General features: G+C 36.7%; 2 protein-coding genes and 1 long non-coding RNA gene across 3 annotated transcripts in view; all 3 read right to left on the minus strand.

Moving 5' to 3' along the window:
* LOC130557457 (threonine--tRNA ligase 2, cytoplasmic-like) overlaps positions 1-16,788 on the minus strand; it is an 86,682-nt gene extending 69,894 nt beyond the window's left edge. Inside the window, exon 1 of the mRNA XM_057339200.1 lies at positions 16,574-16,788. Within this exon, the coding sequence (XP_057195183.1) occupies positions 16,574-16,775 (202 nt within the window). The 5' untranslated portion in view covers positions 16,776-16,788. The remainder of the gene's footprint in view (positions 1-16,573) is intronic.
* Positions 10,187-13,860, minus strand: LOC130557458 (uncharacterized). The gene is made up of 3 exons (XR_008963311.1): positions 13,157-13,860; positions 12,295-12,463; positions 10,187-12,210 (listed from the first exon to the last, which is right to left on the minus strand). It is a non-coding gene; the product is annotated as an uncharacterized LOC130557458 (long non-coding RNA).
* A 4,189-nt stretch (positions 16,789-20,977) lies between the features above and the next one.
* Positions 20,978-26,718, minus strand: part of LOC130558320 (A disintegrin and metalloproteinase with thrombospondin motifs 16) — an 83,744-nt gene continuing 78,003 nt past the window's right edge. The window contains exons 21-23 of the mRNA XM_057340674.1: positions 23,993-24,202; positions 23,285-23,432; positions 20,978-22,160 (exon numbers count right to left, since the gene is read on the minus strand). Coding sequence (XP_057196657.1) covers positions 22,051-22,160; positions 23,285-23,432; positions 23,993-24,202 — 468 coding nt within the window. The 3' untranslated portion in view covers positions 20,978-22,050. The remainder of the gene's footprint in view (positions 22,161-23,284; positions 23,433-23,992; positions 24,203-26,718) is intronic.

Consider the following 26,718-nt stretch of genomic DNA (forward strand, 5'->3'; position numbering starts at 1 on the left):
AAGTTTCAAATTCTGTTCGCGTTTGCATTATGAATGTTGTAGCATATGTTAAGTTAAAGGTTACGTTAAAATAACCGTCCCTGTTTGCGTGTTAATTTGTTAGCGCCAATGCTAATCCAGTCAAGTGTCCTTATTAACCATTTAATGCTTTTATAACTGTAATGTGGTAAAATAAATGGGAGGACAGGATGGGGTTTACAGTACCTGTTTTATTTAGGCCTATCTGAAATCTATGTGCTAGAAAACTAGCATACTAACTGTATGACTAGCAATGTGTATGTCTTGGATAGATAACACTATTAGGTTTAAAAAAACACATTTAAACTAAATAAAAATCTATCTGTTGCATTTATTATTTTAATATACAGTTACCTTAATATAAGTAATCTTGTGTAAATGCAGTATAAAAACTGAGGTTTGTTCTAATATTGCATATGCATGTTTGTTCAGTCAGTTGACTTACTGAAGTTTATTCTATTTGTCTTATACAGCAGCAGACTGAGGAGGATGTTCATCAGCATGAAAGACGCCAGTAAGCACACAACAGTTTCAGCAACAATTAACTTATACGTCATGTATACAAAATGGCATTGCTTTTTATACATTTATATTAACAATGAGCTTGATTAATAAAATTGTGTTTCAATTAGCATGTACTGGTGTTTTGCTTTGGTACCGAAATTGGTACCGAGAACCGTGGAATTTTACTGGTATTGGTACCGACTACTGAAATTTTGGTACCATGACAACACTACTAGAGATCAGATTGTAAATGTGACAGGTGTTATGAGGTGGCGACCATGAAGTACCTCGACTGACTTTCTCTCGTCTTCTTAAATGTGTTACTGAATTATGAGTGGGCGGCGCATCAAAATTGTGAAGTAGTGCGTGTTTGGAAGCGTTGGACGTGTGGATTGCGTCATTTGCGCTTTGACTCAACACAACATTGCTGCTTATGCAGCAGTTTAAAGCTGCCATGCAACGGTGTTTCATGCATTCTGACTTCTTTACAATGTTAAACATGCTGTCTTCTCATGCTTAACATGGTCAACTTGTCAAAAAACGAGTTGGTCGTATTACGTAGTATTTCTGTGCTCGATACACTCCCCCAGCGATCGTACAGGTTTCGGAAAGTTTTTTTCGAACATATAAAACTGTTTCGTAACAATTTTTCTTAGTCCCTTATTGGACAATTATCCCAGGAAAAGCACGAGGCAGCAAGGAGAGCAGGAGAAGGAGCATGCGCAGACGTCACTTTCACTTGTGTGCAGGAGAGAGAGAGAGAGCATACGTTCGCGAAGTTCAGGTGTTTGTTTGTTCACTGCATTTGGGTGATGAATGTTATATAAACAGTGGATATAACGCTGGATTTAGAGATCGTTTGAAACTGATATATAGAGCCGTCCCAGTGCTAAAAGATGCCGGACATGAACCGCATGCGGTGAGTGAAACTGATGTCTGTGTTTTGTTGGCAATGGATGCGCACATGCTTTAGTTCAGCCTACCCTCGCATGCGCCGTATGCTTTCGGAAATAATCGTACAGCTGTATCTGTCTTTTATAAATGTGATCTAACTAAATACTCTTCGAAGATACGAAGTGTGCAATACTACTCTATAGGTACTCAAGATTAATATGAGATTGGCAGAAACCGCGTGTGTTACGGCCGCTTTAAGTGTAGATGCAAGCGAGAATGCGCTTTAATATTGTACTCGTCCAGATACTGGAGAGAGAGCGAGAGCGCGTTCGCACTAAAACTAGAGACAGAGTGAAAGCTTACAGTTCATCCACGGATCACATGCTTTATGCAGCAGTTTAAAGCCACAATATGGAATAATTTTGTTATGAAATAACAAAACAAATTGCACAGTGTGATGTATTTCATGCAGTTGTGTACTTACATTATCCCAAATGTTTCCAAGAATGTGCAAATCCAGAGAAATTCCTATTTAAAATAATGGCCCGTCCCTTGTCTCTGTCGCATATTAGTGACTTAATATCCGCTGATCCGTACTACCATCAGTTTCCGGTTGTAGAAACTAAGGCAACACGCAAATGCGGAAGTTGTTATACAGCATCTGGGATGCAGCATCTGTTGTTCTGTTATTATGGATCATGATTACTCTTTGGCGAGTAAAGGAAACCCAAAAAAGCGTAAAAGTAGGCCAAATGAGGCAAGCAGGCTTATGGACAAACGAAGAAATAAAACAAGGATTAATATCGGCGTGGCGTTTTCTAAATGGAGAGAGCTTCACGACAAACTTGGACTCGACAGAGACTCGGCTCTCGCATGTATTTTAATAGACAGGTAAGCAAAGAAAATTTTATTGTACACGAAATACTCATGCACAGATTATTTGAATAGTTATGAATGCAGTTACCCTATGAAATACAGTACATGTCGCACAAAAATATGTAGCCATTAACGTTACTTGTAAATACTGTGGGTTCGTTCAAATTTACTTTTTAAACGACGACTGTATGACTGTTTGAAACACATAAAACTGTGTAGCAATACGCTACCAAATCAATTCACAAAGTCCAATATCAGTCGCGGGCTAACGTAGCATTACATTCTTCGTTTCTTGCAAGCTAATTCATTACGATGACATAAAATAAAATTCATTCATTACCTTGTCCATGAACATGATGGGTGATCTCCATACGCCTCTGGATGGTGAAAACGACATGTCCCATAATTCCACTCTCCTACATAACGTCATTTAGCTTCGCCTTTGCAATGGCTAGCCTTTTGTTGTTGTTTCGAAAGTGCACCATCTAGCGGTCCAGATATTCCATATTGTGGCTTTAAGATAAGATATACGGGAATGCATTTGTACTTGTCCAGATAGAGAGAGAGTGCGCGCTAAAACTTTCTTTTACTCTATGATGAATAAATTGACAGTTAATCCGCGGGTCACATGCGTTCCGAACCATAGAGAACAATCCGTACTAGGGATGCCACAATACAGCTCACCCACGGTTCAACACGTACCTCGGTTTTTTACCCACGGTTTTTGGTTCGGTTCTGATGGCTTGGCACATTAAAGTGTTTTTTCATTATTCTATGCTTATGTGACAGGAACAGTAAAAAGTTAAGAAAAACTATTTTATTGCAATTTTCTTCATTTTAATTTACTTATTTTATTCTCCTTAAGCAAAAATCAACTTGTACAAATTCCTGGTGTAAAGTGTACAAAAATGTAAAGATTTACACTGGCAGCTCACAGCAGTTCTTGGTTTACTGTTCATCGACATGTCAGTAAAATAAGCTTATTGATGAGGTTTTGTGCATCAGAGTATTTAAAATAACCTAATGCAAACTTGCGATTGCTGTAATGGAAGTAAACAGACAAATGTGCGGTGCGCCTTTAACACTGCACTCTAGTGTTGTCACGATACTGGAATTTCTAACTTCGATTCAATACCTAAAAAAATATCAATATTCGATACCATTTTCGATTCCACGGGGAAAAAACTGCCATAGCAATAAGGCCCTACATTTTTTACATTTTATACTGAACAAGAATAGACAATGAGGTATATTTTTTACATTATTTATTAATTGTTAATCTAATGTTAATTTTACTAATATTAGGGATGTTAATGATTAATCGACGATCGATTAATTGTCGATAACAGTTTACTCGAAATAACTTAATGACGATCGAGTTCAAAGTCATGCACGTGCGTGCGGCTTATGCGCATAACACATACAGCAGACTCATGGAAAAACGCAATGGCTATCCACTTATTACATTACTTCAATTCAATTCAATTCAATTTTATTTATATAGCGCTTTTCACAATGTGCATTGTTCCAAAGCAGCTTTACAGGAGAAAATAAGAAAAACTGAAAAACACAAAAAAGGTAAAACACAGCACAGTGCATGGTGTTTATAGAACAAGCAAGATTATTCTAGTAAATAATATCTAATAAAAGCAGTTTGGCTACCGACACACCTTAGTTTTGCATTTTTCTTTCATAAAAATAAAGTTCATTTGAACAATGGACGCAAGAGGCGCACCTCTTTTGCGGGAGCTGCAGCCGGTGCAGTCGTGAGGCACGATGATTGACGTATGTTGTCACAAGTTTATTAAATCCTCACCGGCATTCCTAAAGTTTACAGTACCATCAGGGTTTTTAGGTTTGCATTGATCGCATGTGGACAGCTTATCAGTTATTTTATTCTAAATGGTTTAGCACATCATTTAACTGTTATTTTAGCTTCTGCTCAAGTAATACAAATAATGATGTTATTTATGTGAGACCAGTGGCGTAACTTTGTTTTCAAAAGTGGTGGGGACAAAGTCCTCCCCCACCCGCTGGGGTCGGTCAAATCAATGGAAAACAATACTTTAATAACGAAAATATTTATAAAATAACTAAATATAACTAAAATAATTAAAACACATATATTGTGCTTGGACAATGGATGTGCAAGCGGCACGTTCACAGCGTGTTTGTTCCACAAGCTTTGTTTTATTAAAATAAGTGCTCGGGACACAATTGACTTGGCAAAAAGTGGTCCCACTCGTCCCACCTGCAAATTATGCCTCAGTGTGAGACACAAGTCTCAACTTCAGGACCGCTAAAGGTTGTAACACGTTATGGACATTTGTAAGTTAAAATGCCCTTTTTCGAATTCTACATATTCTCTGTAATACTGTCGATAGTGTCCATGCGCTGTGTCCTATGCACATTTAGAAAGAAAATAACACGCTTATAATAACAACAACAAATCAACCTATTCTCTCATGCAGGCGCAATGATATGAGTCTGCTTATATTTAGGCAGCGGTACTGAGGCGGCGAAACGTGTCAATGTGTACATATGTTAATTATCAAATACATCATTTTATTATATTATCAATCACACAGATTCATTTTAACAATGCTAGGCATTTTTTAAAACTTAGAAACCTTTTTATTCAGGTGAGGAAGATGGCGTTTTGCGTGGCTTTTGCACGCTGTACATGCCTATATGCCACTGCAGAGGCATATTTCAATATTAATGTTAATGAGTAATCGAATAATTGATCGTTAATGTAAATGAAAATCGATTATGGGAATTTGTCTAAATTGACATCCCTAACTAATATATTTACTATTTCAAATCAAAATTGTATTTGTCAGTATTAATGGACCAAACCTTGTTGAAAAAAACATCATATGCTGGTTATGCTTTGATGGTGGTTTAAACTGGTGCTGGTTTAAGATGGTCATATGCTGGTTTAAGATGGTTAAACCAACATCAAAACATACCTAACCCAGCATATGCTGTTTTTTTCAACAGGGGAGCTTACATAAATAGTTGTATTTTTTAACTTACATTTAAAAGAGATTAATAAATGCTTGAACAAATGTATTGCTCATTCATTACGCAAACTTTAAAAAAAACCCGCAAACTTAAATGAAAAAAATGCTAACTTTAAATGCATGAACTGTTGCAGAGACTCCGCACTGGCCATCTTTCTAACATTAACAACGTTTAACCGGAGCGAATGAAATGAGTGGATAGTAGGGATGTAACGATTCACTCAGCTCACGATGCGATGCGATTCACGATTCTGATCTCACGATGCGATTTATTCACGATTTACTCACGATTTATTTTTAAAAAATGAGTTGAAACAAATTAGAAATGAACAACTTCCCTTGCATTATTTCTTAAATGCTTCACGTTTCTTTGCATAATAAAATAATGTTTTATTTCAAATAACAAAAGTAAACTGCGATTTTATAACAAATTAATAATAGAAAAAGTCTCTTTAATATAAACAAACTAATACTGTCTGTGCTTTTCTTGGATTTTTTGCATTTAAGAAATATCAGCATCCACGTTTAGGTTTGCAGTGAAAATAGCGGCCCCTGCTGTTCAAAGAATGTATTGCGATTCAGTTCAAGCCTCAACCGAATTGAATCGTCAGTCACTCATTATAACCGATTTTCAACCGGCTCACGGTGAATCGTTACATCCCTAGTGGATAGTATCTATCTCTAGTATCTTTGTGCAATTGTACAGTGCTACTGTTCGCTATGTATTTTAATTTAAGCTTTTTGACACATTTTACAGAACTTGAAGAGAGTCATTTGTTTATAAATGCAAACATTTAAAATTGTAATGTAAAAAATATTTTCATTGAGCAGTGTTTTGTAATTTCTTTGTTTTGTTATTTAAAATAATAAACCTTAAGACCTCTCTTCAATTTATTGTTTTCATTATTACTATTATGAGTAATCAATATTCTGTTAGCGTGTTGCAAATTAAGCTAGTAGTACAATATAAGACTTACAAACATATTTTCTAAGGATGCATTTAAAATATCGTTTGGTTATCGTTATCGGCAAAATCCCAGAACACATTGAGATAATCATTTTTTGCCAATATCGCATACCCCTACGCTATGGTAAACACAGAAGTGCAAATGTGTATCACACGTGAGAACTGTTGCAGAGACTTTACCCTCACCAGCATCATTTCAAACATCAACTTAACCGGAGCGAATGAAACGAGTGGATGCAATCATTGATGAGCGCACATAAAGACAGAAACGCGTGCATTAATCATGAGAACTGTTGCGTAAACTCCGTACTAACATAAACAACGTTTAACCATGGCGAATGAAACGAATGGATGAAATTATTGATCACACACATACATACAATAGAGCGCCAGGTGTGTTAATGAGACTCTGCACTGGCCATCTTTTCGAACATTAACACTATTTAACTGCTGCAAACAAGTCAAGTCTGTGAGAGGAGGCGGGGCTCCGTTGTCACTGCGTTTATGTGCAGTGTGCACTGTAACATCAGCAACATACTGATAAAATTCTTGTCTAGCCTAAAATTCATTCTGACAACTGATTCCCATGCCCAATTTCTGTCTAACTGCACTTTTGTTAATATCATTTTCAGTTTCCACAGTCATTTTAATTGTATCACAGAAAAATGGCTTATGATTCATTGTGTCAATGCTCAAAGGTCATCTGAATGATAAACTCAAATAGAAAGACTGACATTTAAAAACCAAAACCTCCAGAAAAAAAAACATTGCAAGCAATTTGAATTTCAAATTTCCGTACCCTTAACATTTTTTTTACCTGCTTTAAGACAATATTAGTGGTGCTGTGGCCTATACAAAAATGGTGGTTGTTAAATAATTCACCCTAAAATAACAATTCTGTCATCATATGTTTTTTGGTTGTCAGTGTTTCAACTATGATTTTGTGGAACTGTGGCGCCAGATGATGTTTTGTAGGGCTGCTGCACAATTAATCGTAAAGAAACCGCATGCGATGTGGCAGCATGTCAGTTAAGTACGGATAAATCAGCTGCATCTGAAAGCCAGAGGGCGCTCTCTCGCAGAAACTCCAAAGGTCCACAGAAGCAGCACCACACTCATAACCAGGCGATGCCGTCTTCCTATCTCCATCTGGCATCTTTCTATCACTGTTTTTCAAGCCTCCTCAGTTGTTTTCATGATAATAAAGAATATTTATAATGATGATACTTGAGGGGTGTTGCTTTTTCGAATGCACGTTAAAGTGGAAGTTCACCCAAAAATCAACTTTGTGTGATTTTTTACTCACCCACATGACGTTAAACATGTTTAGAGAACTTCCGGCGTCTTCGGAGCATAAATAAAGATATTTAGGTGACATCCCAGAGCTTTCCAGGCCTCCTCATTGAAACCATGGTGTCAGTTTTTGCCAAGGTCCAGAAAAGTACTAAAGACATCGTTAAATTGGTCCATCCACGCATAGTGGCTCAGTTGAATTTTTTTGAAGCGACGGGAATGCTTTATGTCCGAAAAACAAACCAAAATACCGACTTGAATCGATATATTCTCCTCTGTCTAGTTTGCATGCATGTCAGATTATGACCAAACAAAATGTTTATATTTATGTTTTTATATGATACAGTTTAAAGAGAATTCTAAAATTTCTAAATAATTCCCATAAATTCCCGTAAATTTCAAACTTGGAATATTTCCAAAATTCCCCAGATGAAGTTCACATGGAAAGTTTCCGGAAATTTACCGGGAATTTTCCGCCCCTTTGCAACCCTAGTAACTACTGGATATGCATTGTTGCAACACAGAGAATATTAGACCATGAACGACAAGTAGCAGTTCATTCAGTCTCATTTTGACTCAATTGACTCGTTCGTTTAGTGAAGGGCGTATTCATTCAGTACATTCAACCAATGAAACGCTCTGACAGAGCTCACACACAAACGCTATTGGTTCATGTCTCTTTGAAGCTGCACGGTCTTTGCTTAATTCAGTAATGAATGAGAAAAATCTTAAGACATATTACATTATCTGTATTACATTTCTTCAATCATGCAAATCACGTACTTGGTTTGATTTTTAGCATGCCATTCAATCTTTTAATGTACAGTACGACTCACTTCATCACTTCTCTGATCGGAACAGCGCTGGTTTCTTTTGACTTTATGTTGCATATCACGTTATGCAGCAGCTCACGTTAGCGGATACATTTTTTTTACGCTTTTTGACTGATTTAATTATAAGTAGAACTTTAAGAATGAAAAACTTAAAATATTTTGTTGTGGTAAACATATAAAAGGCACAATTTTGTTGTGGTAAATATATTTTAGTGGTAATGAATATTTTACAATTCATGCAAATGAATAGACATAGGCTAGATGAATTACTGAGTACTAATACTCCTCAATCAGCATGCTTGCTAAAACAAACTATAACCTAGTATATACAATACTGGTCAAAAGGTTTGGATACATTACATTTTTAAGTGATCATCATTCAAGCCTGCATTTTATTGTTTAAAAATACAAATAGTAATAACAAATACCTTTTATTATTCAAAGAAAAAAATGATCACACATTATAAAAACATACGAAGCAGCACAAAATTGATGAAATCAGCATCATGTGTCACTGAAGACTGGCGAAATGGGTGTGGAAAATTCACCTTTGCATCACAAAAATACATTATATTTTAAATGATTAAAACAGAAAACTATTATGTTTTACAATATTACTGTTTTGTTCTGTATTTTTTATCAAATAAAAGCAGGCTTGATGAATAAGAGACTTCTTTCAAAATCAGTTAGAAGAGTAATGTGTCCAAACTTCTGACCAGTAGCCTACTGTACATCTGTATGATGACAGAAAACTGTCTAGCAGAAAGTAGAAGAAAGAGCATCACGGCTTGTGTTAGCTAGCCTCATAAATTGTCAATGAAATAGTGCTAATTTACATTTAACTAGAGGTGCACCAATTGACCGGCCAGAGATCGGAATCGGCCGGTTTTTCGTATGATTGGCCGGATCGGTGACCGGCCGGTCAGTCTCACGTCTCGCCGATTCCAAGCCGATCTTCTGTTTCCCGTGATGCGGGTAAGAACGTCACAGCCATCAGTACACTCAAAATTTTCTTTGCCGATTCCGATTTTATTACAAGTGAAACCTGTCGATTCCGATTTTTGCCGATTCCGATTTTCTATCCACAAACTATAATTGACAGTATACTGTTAATAAAACCATATTAACTTTTCTTCAATACACTTTTTTTTATTTTCATTGAATAAATGATTGAACATTACAGTTTCCCCAAATTTCCCTAAATGCAGTTTTCCAAGCTGCATTAAATTACAGAATCTTCTCTTTCCCAAACAACTCTTAAATTGAATAACTCTGTGACTGAAAAGAAGTACAAATAATAAAATATAACTAAACATGTCACTTAATTTACCTTTTTCATTTTTGTACTCATCTCACAAAAGTCTGAGATAACAATAAAATACTTCAACTTTTTTCTCGTCTGAGGTTAAAAATCTTATGAGTGAATTCTACTCTAAAGATGTATTTGCAGTTTTTTGTGTTAGTAAAGAACTCAATCAGATATATATTACATATATTGGTTGATTTATTCATTTTTTTATATTTTGGATTTTTAAAAACAAGTAGAAGTCATGTTGAATGTCATTTTACCTAGGTGAAATGACCACAGTTTTAACGTAAGATCAAGGAATCAGGTTGAATGGAATTTACGTTTGTTTTACACAGAGTGAATGACTTCAACACGAGTTTAGCATGTGTCAGAGTTTAGCATGATGCTAATAGCATCACTGTTGGCATACATACCCCATGTAGACGGAGCAGCGAGAGATGAACTACAGTGCACCTTTTTGTCTGTACAGTACACTGTAAAAAATATTCCGTAAATTTTACGGTAAAAAACCGGCAGCTGTGGTTGCCAGAACTTTACCGTCAAAAGTACGGTTGCAACGTTATTGGTTTTACGGGATTGCACCCACTGTACCGTATATTTTACAGTTAATAATTTTCTTTTTTACGGTTCATAACTGTCTAATTTACTTGTTTATGCTGTTATAAAAACAGTTTATACCTGTCAAATTCCAGGATATACATTGTATTAATTACGGTTCATAACCATCTTTTTTACAGTTCAGCACTTTCTAATTTAAAGGTTTACATTGTATTAATTACGGTTCATAACCATCTTTTTTACAGTTCAGCACTGTCTAATTTAAAGGTTTATGTTGTAATAATTACAGTTAAACTCTATAATTATTTGCTAAACATTCAGATTTAACCTTTAAGAAACTATTAAAATTACTGTTAAACTAATTGATAAATATCTTACATTTGCAAACCTAAATCAAATCATCAAAACCCATCAAAATCTATAAAAGACAAAGACATCAGTGAGGTCCCAAGTATCTTTAATAAAGACTGGCAGGCATTTAAGACAAAATATTAGTGCATTTTTCTGTTCTCGTGTTTCAACTGGTATACAGTGGTTTAATTAAAATCGTTCAGTCCAGTCTACATTTAAAGTGATGCTTCACCCAAAAATGAAAATTCTGTCATCATTTACTCACTCTCTTGTCATGTCAAACCTGTACTGTATATATTTCTTTGTTCTGCTAAACACCAAGGAATTTATTTGTAAGAATGTCATTTACCAAACAGATCTCATCCCCCATTGACTCCCATAGTATTTTTTTTCCCTACTATGGCAGTAAATGAGGGATAAGATCTGTTTGGTTACTGACATTCTTATAAATAGCTTCCTTTTTGTTTAACCGAACAAAAAATGTATACAGGTTTGGAAGAACCTGAGAGTGAGGAAATGACAGAATTTTCACTTTGGGGAGAACTATCCCTTTAAAGTGATACTTCATGCTTAAAATCAAAATTTCCCCATGTTTTACTTACCCTCACGGCATCCTAAGTGAATGTGACTTTCTTCTTGAAGAATAATGCAATCAAAGTAATAATACCACGTATTCTTTGACTTCCAAGCGGCAGAATGTGAGTGAATGGGGGGGATTTTTTGAAGCTCCAAAAAGTGCATCCATCGATGAAAGAAGAACGGCTCGACACGGCTCCGTGGTCTTAACAAAGGTCTTCTGAAGCGAATCAATGCGTTTGTTTAAGAGAAATATGCATATTGACAACGCTATTAAGGATAATGTCTAACAGCCGCTGCAGGCGAAAGAGAGGCTTGTTTTTCCGTTAAATGATGGCGACGAAAGCTCCCGCCCAGAAGAGGCGGTGTTTATATTGGCGAAAACGAAAAATGCTGTGTTCGTCACAGGAACTTACTTAGGGTGAAGACTCTGCGTCATTTGCCGGAGAAACAAGCCTCTCGCTCGCCTGCAGCGGATGTTGGACATTATCCTTTATAGCGTTGTCAATATGTATATTTCTCTTAAACAAACGCATGGATTCGCTTCAGAAGACCTTTGTTAAGACCACGGAGCCGTGTCGAGCCGCTCTTTGATCAATGGATGCACTTTTTGGAGATTTAAAAAATTGCCCCCCATTCACTCCCATTCTACTGCTTGGAAGTAAAAGGATACGTGGTATTATTACTCTGACTCCATTATTCCTCAAGAAGAAAGTTACATTCACTTAGGATGCCTTGAGGGTAAGTAAAACATGGGGAAAATTTGATTCAAGCCTGAAATAACCCTTTAAGAGATTAAAACTTGGAAACAGTCTGTAGGCCACCTTTACAAAGTCTCTCACCCCGAGTATAAACTTGGAAACAGTCTGCAGACCACCTTTACAAAGTCTCTCGCCATTCATGATCAGAAAGGTCAGCGATTAGGGTGAAGACTGGGAGTAGCTTTTTGTTTTTCTTTTCCACCTCCTTTATTCCCTTTCTCCGGATTGATGATGAAAAAAACACCTTGAAAAGAAAAAAAAAACATTTATAAGTCTGTAAATTAAGCTACACCGTAATGAATCTCCCCTCCTAAGTCTCTTTACATACCTTTGCAGGAATTCAAGCACTGACGCCAGTTCAGTAGGGTAGTTAATTTTGGAGCAGTAATAACTGCAGAACATTAGGCAAACAGCAGAGATGAAAGAAGTGATGTCATCATTCACAATCTTGCGGTCCACAGCTAGCATGAATCGGACAGCAGCATAGCAGGAGGGTCCTGTAGATACATTTCAATGCAATATACATAAATTTATGAACGTAAGATTATTGTGTATTTACATATACAGTATGGCAAGAATATTATACAAATTGCAGTTTATTTAGTACTGCCCTGAAATAACCATTTCACAAAATAGATTTTAGAAATAATAGAAATAAACCAGTTCTAAAGTTTAGATTTGTGTAAACCGAGTTATTAATCTGTGTTGTGGAATATATGTAAAAACATATATTATGTGGAACAGTTTGTTCTGTGCAGAACTAATTAAAAATTGCAATTTGTATGATTTGTATCTTATTTCTTAAATTGATAGTTCACCAAAAATTAAAATTGTCTCAGCATTTACCCTGTATGACTTTCTTCTGCAGAACACAATTTTGAAGAATGTTGTTAACTGGCCCCCATTGACTTGTGTTGGTTTTGTGTCCATACAATAGAAATGAATGGGTGCCACTGCTGTTCGGTTACCAGCATTTTTTTAAATATCTTCTTTTGTGTTCTAGTTTAAAATGATAAGAGGGTGAGTAAATGATGACAGAATTTTCATTTGTGGGTGAACTATCACTTTAATCCCTATCATTTTGCATACTCTGCAAGGGGCATGTAAACTTATAAACTCAACTTTATAGTTAAACATTTAATCATTAAAGCTTTAGGGTTCTACTGTATATTAACAAAACTTTCACTTACCACACACAATAATGCAAGGCGTCACAGGCAGGTTTTCTAACTCCACATCCTTTGCCAGGCTTGTCTCTTCTACATAATGGAGGAGCTCCTCTTTCTCATCAAAACAGGAGAGAGGTAGAAGAATCATGCCTTTCACATCCTCTGAGCAACCATTTCTGTACTCTCAAAACTTCTAGTTTTGTGACAGCAAGGGCATGTGGAGTAGCAACACGTGAATCTATTTTGTTTACGGTAAAAATGCACACTTGAACACGCACCGTGGTTTAAGGTGAAGTTTGTTATGTAAAACATGCTACCTAAGGATTTGCACTGATATCACACAGAACTGACAGCTAAACATTTAAACTACGTGAACAAATACACACTCTACTACGGTTTCAAACACATAAATTATATTTCACAAACTGGGCAGGACATCTAGAGCTTGCGAGTTTTACTACATCCGCTGCCAGGCATGTTTAAACAGTGTAGCCTACATGCTAACTTACTCGTATTTAAAACGATGCACTGCTTGATTCTATTTAGCAAAAGTACTTAACAAACATATATTTTACAGAATATTTCCACGGATCAAGAGCTCTCACGCTTTAGGACTTGCAAGTCTGCCTACATGCGCTGGCTAGTTAAATATGTTTATGCCCCGTGAAAACAGTGTACATTCTACTCGTGTTTAAAATCACACACTGCTAAAACCGTTAAATCCAACTTACCAATATGCCCAATGCCATATATATATATATATATATATATATTCCACTGATTTGTAGTTCAGCTCCAACAGTGCTTCATCAGAATCGTCACTGTTGAAACGCGGGAACGCAAACTTTACGTTACTGTGTGCTCCGCGCCAATGAGTATTCAACCAATCACATCCTTTGTTCACGAAGCCAAGGCGCAACGTATATGTTGATTGGATGATGCTTAACGGTTATGTTTTAAATGCTTGTTGAGTTGATTGCTTTACCATAAAATACATTCTTGAGTTCAGAGACAAAAAATTTGTTTCACACAATCTAAAAATGTAAAAGCACTGCTAAATACATAAAAACAATATTTAAATTATCAAAAGTGACAAATGTCAAGGTGAATTTTTTGGGGGGGTTTAGGCAGACAATTTAAGCTAAACAATGTATAGAAGTCATTATATTAAAACTTTACACAGAAAAAGATGATTTTATAACACATTAAAACTGGTTTAAGTGCACACTGCACAGGGGAGTCAGATATGTTTATGTAGCCTATTTGTAATAAGAATATTTTTAAGACGTTCTTTTTTTACGGCAAATAATACAGTGTACTGTAATGTTTTACTCCAATAAACCGTATTTTCATATGTTTTTACCTGTTAAATGTACGGTCTTACTCCGTAAAACTAATTACAGATTTCCACTGTAAATTCTACGGGTTTCGCATGTTTTATGAAATACGGTTTTATACTGTAGCATTTATACGGTATTTTACTGTTAAATCTACTGACATTTTTTACAGTGTACACGATGCGTGTGCACGCCGTGCGTGCAGTCAGCGGATATGAGAGATGCGCGTCAGTCAGCAGAGACTCGTGGTCCGGTGGACACACATGCGAGGATAAACGAGCCGTGAAAGACAGAGTGTGCGCGTGCACGTTTACATGTTTACTTGCGGCTTTGAGTGTACTGACGGCTGTGACGTTCTTGCCCGCATCACGGGAAACAGAAGATCGGCTTGGAATCGGCGAGAGGTGAGACTGACCGGCCGGTCACCGGTCGGCCGATCATACGAAAAACCGGCCGATTCCGATCTCTTGCCGGTCAATCGGTGCACCTCTAACTATGACTAAAACTAAATAAACATTTGCTGTCAAAATTGACACTTATCTTAATTCTAATTTCAGTCCAGCCTTAACATGTTAAAATTCTTTATTAAGTTGTATATGCAACAAAATGACTGAAATTGTTAATATTTTGAAAATAAATGTTATTTGAATTTAAGTTTCATTTTTTTAATTTTGTTTAAAATATCGAGCTGTGTATCGTATCGTGAACCCAGAATCAAGATATGTACCGAATCGTGAGCAGAGTGTATCGTTACACCCCTACTAAGCCATATTGTTTGACTGGAACACAAACAACATGAATGTTGTATTTAAGACTCAGGGTTACTTCAACATATCACAAAAACACCACAGTTTAAGTAATCAAAAATTCAAGGAACTTAGCACTCTTCATAAAAAAGCTTAAAACACTCTTCGATCAAAAATGACTAACATTGTAAGGAAGACAGATGACCATCATCAATGAAACTATACACACATGAAAATATAAACAAATCGCATACAATTTGTGCCAGTTTATGCTGCTCAACTGGCAAAACAATGCCAAGGTCATGAATCCGATTCCCAGGCAACATACAAGCCTAGTACAAGAGTCATTAAAATGAAAAATATAATGTAATGTAATAAAACAACCATGACACCAAAAAGAAGTTAACACTTCAGAAATAATTCATTTAAAAATGATGACAACATGTCGTCAGCTTTCATAAGGTGCCCCACTCCATGTAAACTAAAAATGTGTTGTATTTGCTGAAAACATACATGATACCTCAAACCCTGTCCCTTGTTAAGATGTGTGCTTAATACATAACATAATACTTGCCATTTTCACATTTTCTATAAAAGTATTTTCATTAACGTACATTGAAGGGAGGACCAGAGTCATAAAGACAATGGCATGCTTTTATTTGACTAGGCTGTTAAGTATTGACCAGTTCTTGAGTTCTAAATCAAAGTATGCAACAAAATTGAACACAACCTGAACCTACATTAACTTTAAAGCGATGTGCATAGCAAAGAAATTTGACTAATCACCTCTTGTTCTTCTAGAATACAGCAATGCAATGGTTCAAGCGTTAGTTGAGTAAACTAGACAAAATGGCACAGAGAAAGATCTTACATTCTGTCATCAGTGCTCATCCCCAACCCAAACACATTATAGCTTACCATAACACATACAAAACCCACAATGTTTGTTTAATGTCATCACACTGCAGTAATCACTATCATATCCCAACTGAGGACTGACCACCAGCTGTTTATCTATGAGTGGTCATGCATCCCTTGCTCTACCAAAATGCATTATATATCTGTACATGCACAACGATCGTAAACTTTCTGAAAAGCTTTCTTAAACTTAATTTTAACAGCCAATGCCTGCAGCATGATCCTTCATTTAATATAAACAAATATGCCAGACAACACTTAACGTTACTACAGTGTGCGCACACCACAGAAACATCATCACACCTTCAATCCTGACATTTCTTAAACACCGTTCATTAAAACACAAAACGCATTGCCATCAGAGCAAGGTGTTTACTTGAACGTGTGCATTGCGTTAGTTTGTGTGTGCGTGCTCTTTAGCAACATTAGCAACTCACATTTCTTCAGCCACTTCATCCAGTAGCGCACTATGACGCTGTGATGTTTCTTATTCTCGATGCACCACGAGGATAATCCCTGTATGGACTCCATCGTGTTGGTTACTCCTTGAAATCGGCGGTCTAGAGACGACTCCAAAGCAGCCGAAGAGCCGCGGCCACCGCCGTGACCACTACTGGCCGCTCCGGGTCCAGCCGCCATCTTTCCTTCAATTTCCCAGAAGCTACGCACTGAATGATTTAATCACACGGCACCAGCAGAGGGCGCACTTCTGCACGTTTACACATTGGAAGAGTGTTTGCTGTGTTTTGTCATGAAAACAGTATTGGTAGTAAAATTATGATTAGGCAAATCCCAATTTTGGATTGGGATGTTTTAAAATGACGTACATAATGTTTAATGCAAAACATTTTTAGAGTTAGTCTGAGTTAGTCAGTCCATATTATTTATCAATGATTATATAAAAAACTTTATGTTTTTTATGTTATATAATTCTATCACATTAGACCCCTAGATCAACCTCAACATGAGGCTGATGAAGGATGATTGGCTTACATTTTATCTGAACTTTTTCTTGGATTGGGAGGCAGCGAGAGAGTGTGAAGTCTTATATTTTCAGCAGATGGCGATGTTGTACTATGTCTGGTCTGGCGTGGCCACGTGCAGGTGCTGAACAATTTCGGTTAAAATGTGGAAGCACCCAACCCGAAAGAATATCATGACTATTCTATCAAAATTTCGATTTATCTCAATGGCAGTTGCTTGGCTAACCTAGGCCACTGTAAAATTTTGTCAACCCACCTGCCTGAATGATAAAATATTTATGAAATGTAGCCTACATTTGTCATAATACACGACTATTGCTGAAAATCCGGGATAGTTCACCCCAAAATAAAAATTATTTAATAATTTATTCACAATCATCCATCCCAGCTGTATATGACTTTATAACTTTATATCTTATTGCTTCAAGTGTGTCTTCTGATGAAATATCATAACTCAAAAATGAAATTTGAACTTATAAACGTGCCTTTGACTTAAGTGGTAAACATATAGTCGTTTTTTGTTTACTAAATAAATTGAAAATACTATTTGTTTTCTTACCCACTGAAGTAGTTTGTATTACTTTTATTATATATTTTATGTATTTTTCTTTTATGATGAAGTTTTTTTGGCAGGGGGTAAGGTGGGGGGCTTCAATATGATGTAAGAAAATATATTGTGATGTCATATTGATTGTTTATCAAAGCTAAAATGAGTAAAGAATGGTCACTTTCTGAACTTTAATGGAAAAAAATGTTTAATAATTCAGAGGAATTTAAACTGTATGTTAGTTAGTTGTGCAAAGACTTGTTTTAGATCAGAATCTTCTTTGGTTATGGAACAACAGTCCTGTCAGACCACTCAAACACTAACCAATCAAATGTCAATGAAAATGTTGGTCAAACCTAACCCAGCCCCAAACCTTAAGCCTAAATCTGTTGAGTTCTGATTAGGACTGTTGTTCCATGACTGTGATCATCCAGAAGCATGTTAACAATTCTTGGCAAAATGATTTATGGTAAAATCAGGTAAGAAATGTACAGTGTTCTTAAATGACAAGAAAAAACCCATGTCCTCAAATCACAGTCACCATTGTGACTATGTTGTTGTTTAGTTCAATGGTTTAATTCTACACTAAAGTTATGTTGTTATATAGGAAATATCCCCACACTTTTGCTTTACATTATATTTCCAGTGTCTTTTTTTATTAAACCTTTTTTTATGAATCAACAACAAATTTACAAACAAAGCAATGGAACACAGAACAGAGGTTTACCAACATTCAACAAAAATAATAATAAAAATAAACTTAATGATAAAAATGTTTTCTAAATATGTTTTAAAAAATAAAACATATTTAAATACATACAGAAGAAAGCATACAGAGGATAGCATTATACATCAGTGCTCTTATCAAACAAAATATTATAATAAATAATCTGTTACTTTTCTATAAACTTACTTTACTTCAATAAAGAAGCCCAGAATATATTTCCAGTGTCTGATGACAGATCAAAATGTTGATGCGATCATCATCTATTACACCAACAACACATGCAGAACCAACAGAAATTGACCCAAAATTGACAGAAAAATAATTATGATTTAATTGAAGCAAAATATTTTTTCTATGACATTATTTGTGATTGATGTACTTTGATACCCATTTTTGTTTGTTTGTGAACTATTACTCAAGTTTAATTTATTTCTCTGCCTTCACCCCTCAGCCTGGTTTATCTGTCCTGTATTGTTGTGTTGTTTATAAGGTTGTCATGTAAGTTTGTTAATTCCTTGTTCTGGAAGTGATTCTCTGTGGATCAATAGTTCTGTGAGCTCATAAAATGTCTAATTTTTTTGACCGTCTCTCCTAACAAATGCATTTTAATATGAACATGCAAATCAGGGTAAAGCTTGCATGTGTAACAAAATGATACAGAAATAGTCCACCACAAAATGTACATTTTGTTATCATTTGGTTTGTTCCAAACCTGTTTGACTTTTTTCAAAAGCCGAAAAGGTTTGGAATGACAATATGACATGAATAAGTTAAAACAGAATGATGAGTTTTATGTGAATCAACCATCACTGCTCTCTCATTTGTGATATCAAATTATTATTATTTTTTCAATTATTTTCAAGGTGTTCACATAGCTTTAAGTTGGCTAAAATATTAAATGATTGCTAGGGTGTTCTGTAGCGGGGTTGTTTCAACCTGGCCCAATACAAAAGAACCCATGCAGGCCTCTAAGGGCGTGATCACATACTGTATATCCCGGTTGCTCTCAACTGTGCCCGAGCGCGATTGTGCCCCGCTGGCCTGTGCTCACATTGCTCTTTACCATCCACACCCGGGCATGCTTTCATCATTATGATGCGACTGCTTCGAAGTAAACGTAAACAATGTGAACGGAGCGCGTTTCGCATGAAAAATCGCCAATGTGAAAGCTGTCAAGGGAACCCGGGCGCGCACCTGGCTACCGAACCCGAGACTACCTGAAGGAGGTGGTCTGAGTTCGGTTGCTCTCGAACTGTGGTGGGGTTCGCATGAATATGAAAGCAACACGGACCCGGGTGTATGCGCACTTGATGAGGAAGTACAGTATACACCCTACATGAACCGCGCACAAACGTGGTTGCGAGCACTCACACTAGTCAATCGAACCAGGCTTTAGGGGTCACACGAACACCCGGGCGCGATTCGATTGGGACAATGACAATGTGAGTATGCCCTAAGGCAAACGTGGATGTTCAGTATTCATACAGCAGGAAAAAATCAAGCATAGCGTCAGTTCTGGCAGGTCACGTGAGTCAAGCTTGCATCAGCCGGTCACATCAGGTGCAGCTAATCAACGTTAACCAATAGTCATACAACACATACTAGACTGTGTCCAATTTAAATTGCCTTTCTTTTCTCCTTATCAGCTGCTTAATCATGCCGCACTCAAAACCCACCTCCACCGTATCTGCCGGATCATTTTAATTTAATCCTGTTACGCATCATGAACTGTTGCAAGGCTGCATGGACAGGCGGAGAGTTTGCCCAATGTCCATAACAGTTTCATTCCGCCAACCTTAAATCTTGCTGTTGTTTAAATATTTGACGACAGTGGTCCTGACCGAAATGAGTTATTCAGATCTTTTTAAGAGTTCCTGTGGATTAACTGGTGCTAGAAATGAACAGATATTGTTTAGAGTCCCAGGGAGCACTCACACACATATAGGTCCAAAATGTACTGTATAATGCACTGTAGGAATTTTTAGACACGTTAGTACAGGGGTTAAAAAGCAGTTTATACAGTATTGTGATGGCATAGGCTATAGTCTTTCGTTCACTATTAGTTTTAGGGATTTTTTATGCATTCTTGTATTCAACAGGTGTTAAACGTATTAACAATCAGTCAGAAAAGTAATAGCGCATCTCTCCTTAAATAGACGCCTGATGTGAAGTATCATTCATGTGATTTACACAGCGAATACAGTGTTGGGGGTTGTTATATACAGTAATCTATATACAGAATTGCTTCACTAATATTCTGAACATTAATCTCAACTTTCAAAGACTTTAACAAAACATGGTTTAACTCTTAACAAATGTCCCGAGACATTTATAACAGAAAGTGATGCATGTGTTTTCTGCTAAAGTCTTTACAGCTCTGTGTTAAAAGACGGTGAAAATCTTACAAGTCATAAGAGTTCCTGAACGTGCTCCATTGGCCTCGGCTGACTCCATCTGGAAACAATAGCACACGAAGAACAAGGAAAACCCTGAGTCAGCGCTAGAGAAGCCGGCTCGTGAGCAATCTACACATCTGCTTCTTGCAGCCAAGAGAGAAAGACGACACATGCTCTAATATGATGGCAATACGACACGCATGGCGTTTAATATGAACTGGCACTTACAACAAATCCTCTGTCCACCACTTCAAAAAAAGCATTCAGTGGTTACATTCATCGATTGCTGCTTTACAACAAATGCATACTGTAAAAGATTGAACTCATTTGTGCTGTATGGCGCTCACTTCACAATCCATATGCAAGGATGCCAGACCCTTTTATGTGCGTAGCAAAGACAGATTTATAAGACTTGGAAGTCATGTGGTGACAGTTGATTAAAGCAAAGCTGAGTTTGTTAAATGTGGCACTTATAACAGTTCATTTAACTCGTGGCTATTAGTTTAATAGCTGTTTTTACCTCAGAAATAAAAAAAATATTGTAAATGCATAGAGAGATGCTAAAAAAACAAATCGTGCAATTATATCCTAGGTTATAACAACAACACAGACTGACAGGAAAATAATAGCACAACATTACAGAGAATATCATTCTGCTACACTGCAGTATTGTTAATAAATAAGAGAAATATTATCAATCATACAAAGTCACGGATTCATTTTCATGTTAACTTAAAACCCCTGTTATCCACAAACTGCTCGGCTGCCATTGAAATGAACATATAGCACCATTCAAAACACCATAATCTCCCTGCTGTTGATGATTTGCTGCCATCATTTGGTTTAACATGACATTATGAGTCATGCTTATGGAAAACCCCTTAAGAATGTTTATTTTTTATTAACACATAGCACATATTCATACGGAGCACATTTAGCGTTAGATTAAAAAGTATCTGGCCAGCACCAAGTCCGTTTGAAGCTCTGTGAGACACAATGAATTGAGTCCTCATGCCTTCAATGACATTTTAGCACCTTCAATGAGTCATTTCCTGCAGGGCAGTGACACAGTCTTGTCTGTTTCTGCATGAAGTGCACTGCTCATCGTAAGCACCACAATACAAGCTACTTCAAGTTGATAATAATGTCTTTGTGTTCAATTCACGAATTTGCTCAACACAATATTAGGTCGGGCATTGCTCTGGCCCCTTGAGGGCTTCCATAACTTCGCCTCAGAAGTTCACTGTCGAGCAGAAAAGTCTCACGGTTTTGAGCAGGACTGGCAGCATTGTTTCCCATAAAACTTGTGGTTGCAGACTCCATGCTGTGGTACCAGATAGCACCAGTTGAAATGATCTTTACAGATCACATCTGCACAAAAGAGAAGAAATAAAGTGAGTGAGGGTTCAAAGCAAAAATGGGATAACTTGCTTAAGCTACAAATGACACAATAACATAATCTATTGACAACAAAATATTCATTTGCTGAACAACCATTCCAACTAAAACATCATTTTGGTAATATAAGAGATTTTTGGACACAACAAAAACTAAAATGACAAAACGCTGCCAAAGCTGAACTTGAGATTGATAATTAATATCTTTTAACATCTTTAAGTTATTCACTTTGAGTTGCAGAAAAAGAAACATTGTGTCTTGAGCTGTGTATCCACCATTTAAAATCACACAATAGTGTCATAAGTTTGGCATATTCTGTTGAAGTGATATTAAATTCACTGTGATAGAAATTTAATTCAACTACTGACCAAAAAAAGACTAGAAATAAGACTCAAATAAAATTTAGTTTGGCATCTAGAGGTTCAAAATCAACATTTTCTTAAGCACCCTGTTTCAACTGTTGTTAAAAAGCAATTTGAATGGAATGTGCTTCACTAATGAAATGTGAAACAAGTAAACTAATTATTTACATGGTGACGAATAATTCATTGCATATAGGACTGATGAAATGATTTATAGACATTATTGTTGTAGACCATCATAAACCCATTACTGACCTGTTAAAAATTCCCATAGAAATTGCAGTATTACTGGCACCAGTTTGCCAGTAATTACTGTAGATTTAAATGTATTTAACTTACTGGCAATAGTTTGTTTAATGATTAATTAACATTAAACAAGTCTTTATCTTTACATAAAAAGTACAACATAACAGCCTCATACAAAGCATTCTTGGATCCAGAAATCAGAAAAAAACAGTAAAAGAAGGTGGAAGAAGAATTCTGGTTCCTTTGCATTAGGCTGTTATTTTAATAGTTATTTTTTGTAAAGATAAAGACTTGTTAATGTTTATGGTAATGTTAATTGATCTTTGAACAAACTGTTGCCAGTAAATTACATAAATTTAAATCTACACTACGTTACTGGCAAACTGCTGTATGAATATTTTTTCTTGTGAATATGTTAGTTGTCACACAACCATATTTACTGTCAGTGTGTTAGTACAGAGTGATTTTATACGAGGGATCTCTGCAGACCTTGCTTCTCCGGCTGGGGACAGAACACTGTGTTACAGGCCTCCGACACTGCAGGCTTCAGCTGTAACACACACCCAGATGAAGGACGTCCATGATCAAGACATTGTACTGACCGCATCTGAACTCCCCCTCCACATGACACTGTACACTGAACACAAACAAACAAAAAACACACGTCACGTGCAGCAACAATCACAAACATCAATACAACAAACATTTCTTCACTCATACGGTTGCTCTGTTTGCTATTATATTTTATGCAATTATTGCTCTGCTAAATGTTTTGGTGTGACTAAGGCCCACATTGCCATATAAAACATGCTTAGCTTAATTTAGATTAACTTAGCTTAGTTTATTTTAGCTTAGCTTAGGTTATCTTAATGTAGCTTAATTTAGCTTAACTTAACTTAACTTAAACAAAAAATAAAACAAAGCAGAACATCCCTAATAGAACCCAATCAAACATTACCATTCAAGATGGACAGGATCTCAAACTGTTTAAATTGTTCTCTGTTTAAGTCGTTCAAGTATAAAAAACAAAAAGCCATAATGGGTCTTTGTGTAATATTAAAATGACTGTAGTAAATACAGATAACGCATTCCTTTAGTGGTTCATTTAGGCTGTTCTTCTTTATGTTTATATCTATTTGATGAAGGGGAATGTGGGATCAGGGCCACTGAGCTGTGGATGGTGATGCAAACACTTACCTGGGTCCATGGAGAGGTGTACCAGTCCGGTCTGCTGTGAGGAGAGAGGATGGGACAGTCTGATAGAACACAGGTTCTCTGAAGCTCCGTGGAGGGTTTGGATACATGCTGACACTTTTTAGGTGACAGCTCCCTGTATTTTCCTGCCACATCCTTCTCAGCACACTTCACAACACGCACCTGAACACCTTTACCACAGGACACCGAACACTACACAGACAAACAGAGAACATTACAGCACCCATACACACATTTCCTTACAATACAGATCATAAATGTCTGTAAGAGGCATGCAATGGCAGACTGAAAGTCAAGTAATCATTTAGCAGGCTTTTGTCTTATTACAGAGACAATACCTCTTGAGCAGTATGGAGATAAAATGAAATCCAAAAATGAATATTCCTTCATCATTTATTCAACCTTATGTCATTTCAAACCTGTACTACTTTCTTCTGTAGAAGACAAAAGAAGATATTTTGAAGAATGTTGGTATCTGGATTTAGAGCACGTCACAGTACAGAGACTGCTTTGATCAGAGTTACAAATGATCTGCTATTGGCGTCTGACCGAGGTTGTATCTCGTTATTGGTGCTGCTAGACCTTAGTGCTGCATTCGAAACCATTGACCACAGCACACTCCTACATAGACTCGAAAATTACGTAGGCATTAAAGGAATAGCTTTGAAATGGTTTAAATCTTATTTATCCGACCGTTTTCAATTTGTAGCAATAAACAATGAGGTGTCACGCAAATCGCAAGTCCAGTACGGTGTACCACAGGGCTCAGTCTCAGGGCCACTGCTCTTCGCATTATACATGCTACCTCTAGGAGATATAATAAAGCGACACGGAGTTAGCTTTCACTGTTATGCTGATGATACTCAACTTTATATTTCCTCGAAGCCTCATCAAACACAGCAGTTCCATCGAATAATGGAATGCATAGTCGATATAAAAAACTAGATGAGTAACAACTTTTTATTACTGAACTCGGACAAAACAGAAGTGTTACTTATTGGACCGAAAACTGCTATAAGTAACAACCAAGAATACTGTTTAACTATTGACGGATGTTCCATAAAACCCTCGTCGTCAGCAAAGAATCTTGGCGTTCTATTCGATAGTAATCTGTCATTTGAGAGCCACGTCGCCAACACCTGTAAAATTGCGTTTTTCCATCTTAAGAATATATCTAAACTACGTCATATGCTGTCAATCTCAGATGCAGAGAAGTTAATTCATGCATTCATGACATCAAGACTAGATTACTGTAATGCACTGTTAGGTGGTTGCCCTGCAGGCTTATTACAAAAACTCCAATTGGTCCAAAACGCGGCAGCTCGAGTTCTTACACGTACAAAAAAGTATGAACATATTAGCCCGGTTCTGTCAACCTTGCACTGGTTACCTATAAAGCATCGCGTTAACTTTAAAATCTTGCTTATTACCTATAAAGCCTTACATGGTTTAGCTCCTCAGTACTTGAATGAACTCCTTTTGTATTACAGTCCTTCACGTGCATTACGCTCTCAGGCGTCCTGTCAGTTGGTAATACCTAGAATTTCAAAATCAAGTGCAGGTGGTAGATCCTTTTCCTATCTAGCGCCTAAACTTTGGAATAGTCTTCCCTGCACTGTCCGGGAGGCAGACACACTCTGTCAGTTTAAATCTAGACTAAAGACGCATCTTTTTAATCTTGCATACACTACTCTTCCATAATATAAATCTTCAGAGGGTTTAGGCTGCATTAGTTAGATCAACCGGAACCAAAAACACAACTGATGTACTTGTTGCATCAAAGAGTACAGAACAGTACTCTACTCTCAGCCAGTCTTGTCTCATTGTTCCAAGGTTACCACAGCGAGCAGGATGCAGTTCATGGCCTGACCTGATGGTAGAGCGGAGAATGGGAAGTGGGGACCTGACAAGAGCTGAGATGATAGAGCTGGATAAAGAAGGACGCGGTCTCTTGACATGTCTTCACCACAAAACTTCAAATGCTATTAGATTATTAATGATAATCTTAAACTATAATTTATTTTATTATTAAGTTTATTTATTTTATTTAGCCTTGTTGTGCAAGTTCTCTGGAGCTTGTGCAGAGGCAGCAGCTTTTGCCAGAGGGGAACTGGAATCCCCTGGTTGGGCCTGGGTTCTCCTGAGGTTTTTTTTCTCGATTAGAGTTTTGGGTTCCTCGCCACCGTTTGCATACTGTTTTTGCACTATCTGCCTGACCGGGGGGGCTGCTTTAGAATTTTAAAGTTTTACTTAATTAATATTGCATATAGGAATTTATAGTCTGTTATATTTGACCTGTGCTTCTCTCTCCTTTATCTTAAATGTGTGCTCTCACTGAGCGTGTGTGTGTGTGTGCGTACTTGTCTGTGTACGTACGTGTGTGTGCGTGCGCATCCGTGTGTGTGTGTGTGTGTGTGTGTGTGTCTCTATGTCTATGTGTGTTAGTACGTGTGCATATTGTGTGTGTGGAGTGTTTTGTATGTGGGTATGTCGGTCTTCTGTGTTTTCAACTTTTTCTTGTTTTTGCAGGTACAACTTTAATTATTTTGCTTATAGTCAATATGTCTCATGTACAGCTGCTTTGTAACAATGAAAATTGTAAAAGCGCTATATAAATAAAGTTGAGTTGAGTTGAGTATCTAAACAAAACTGGCCACCGTTGGCTTCCATTGTAACACAAAACCACGAAAACATTTCTTGGGGTAAAT

This window comes from Triplophysa rosa, linkage group LG8, assembly GCF_024868665.1.
Source record: "Triplophysa rosa linkage group LG8, Trosa_1v2, whole genome shotgun sequence".
NCBI lineage: Eukaryota > Metazoa > Chordata > Actinopteri > Cypriniformes > Nemacheilidae > Triplophysa > Triplophysa rosa.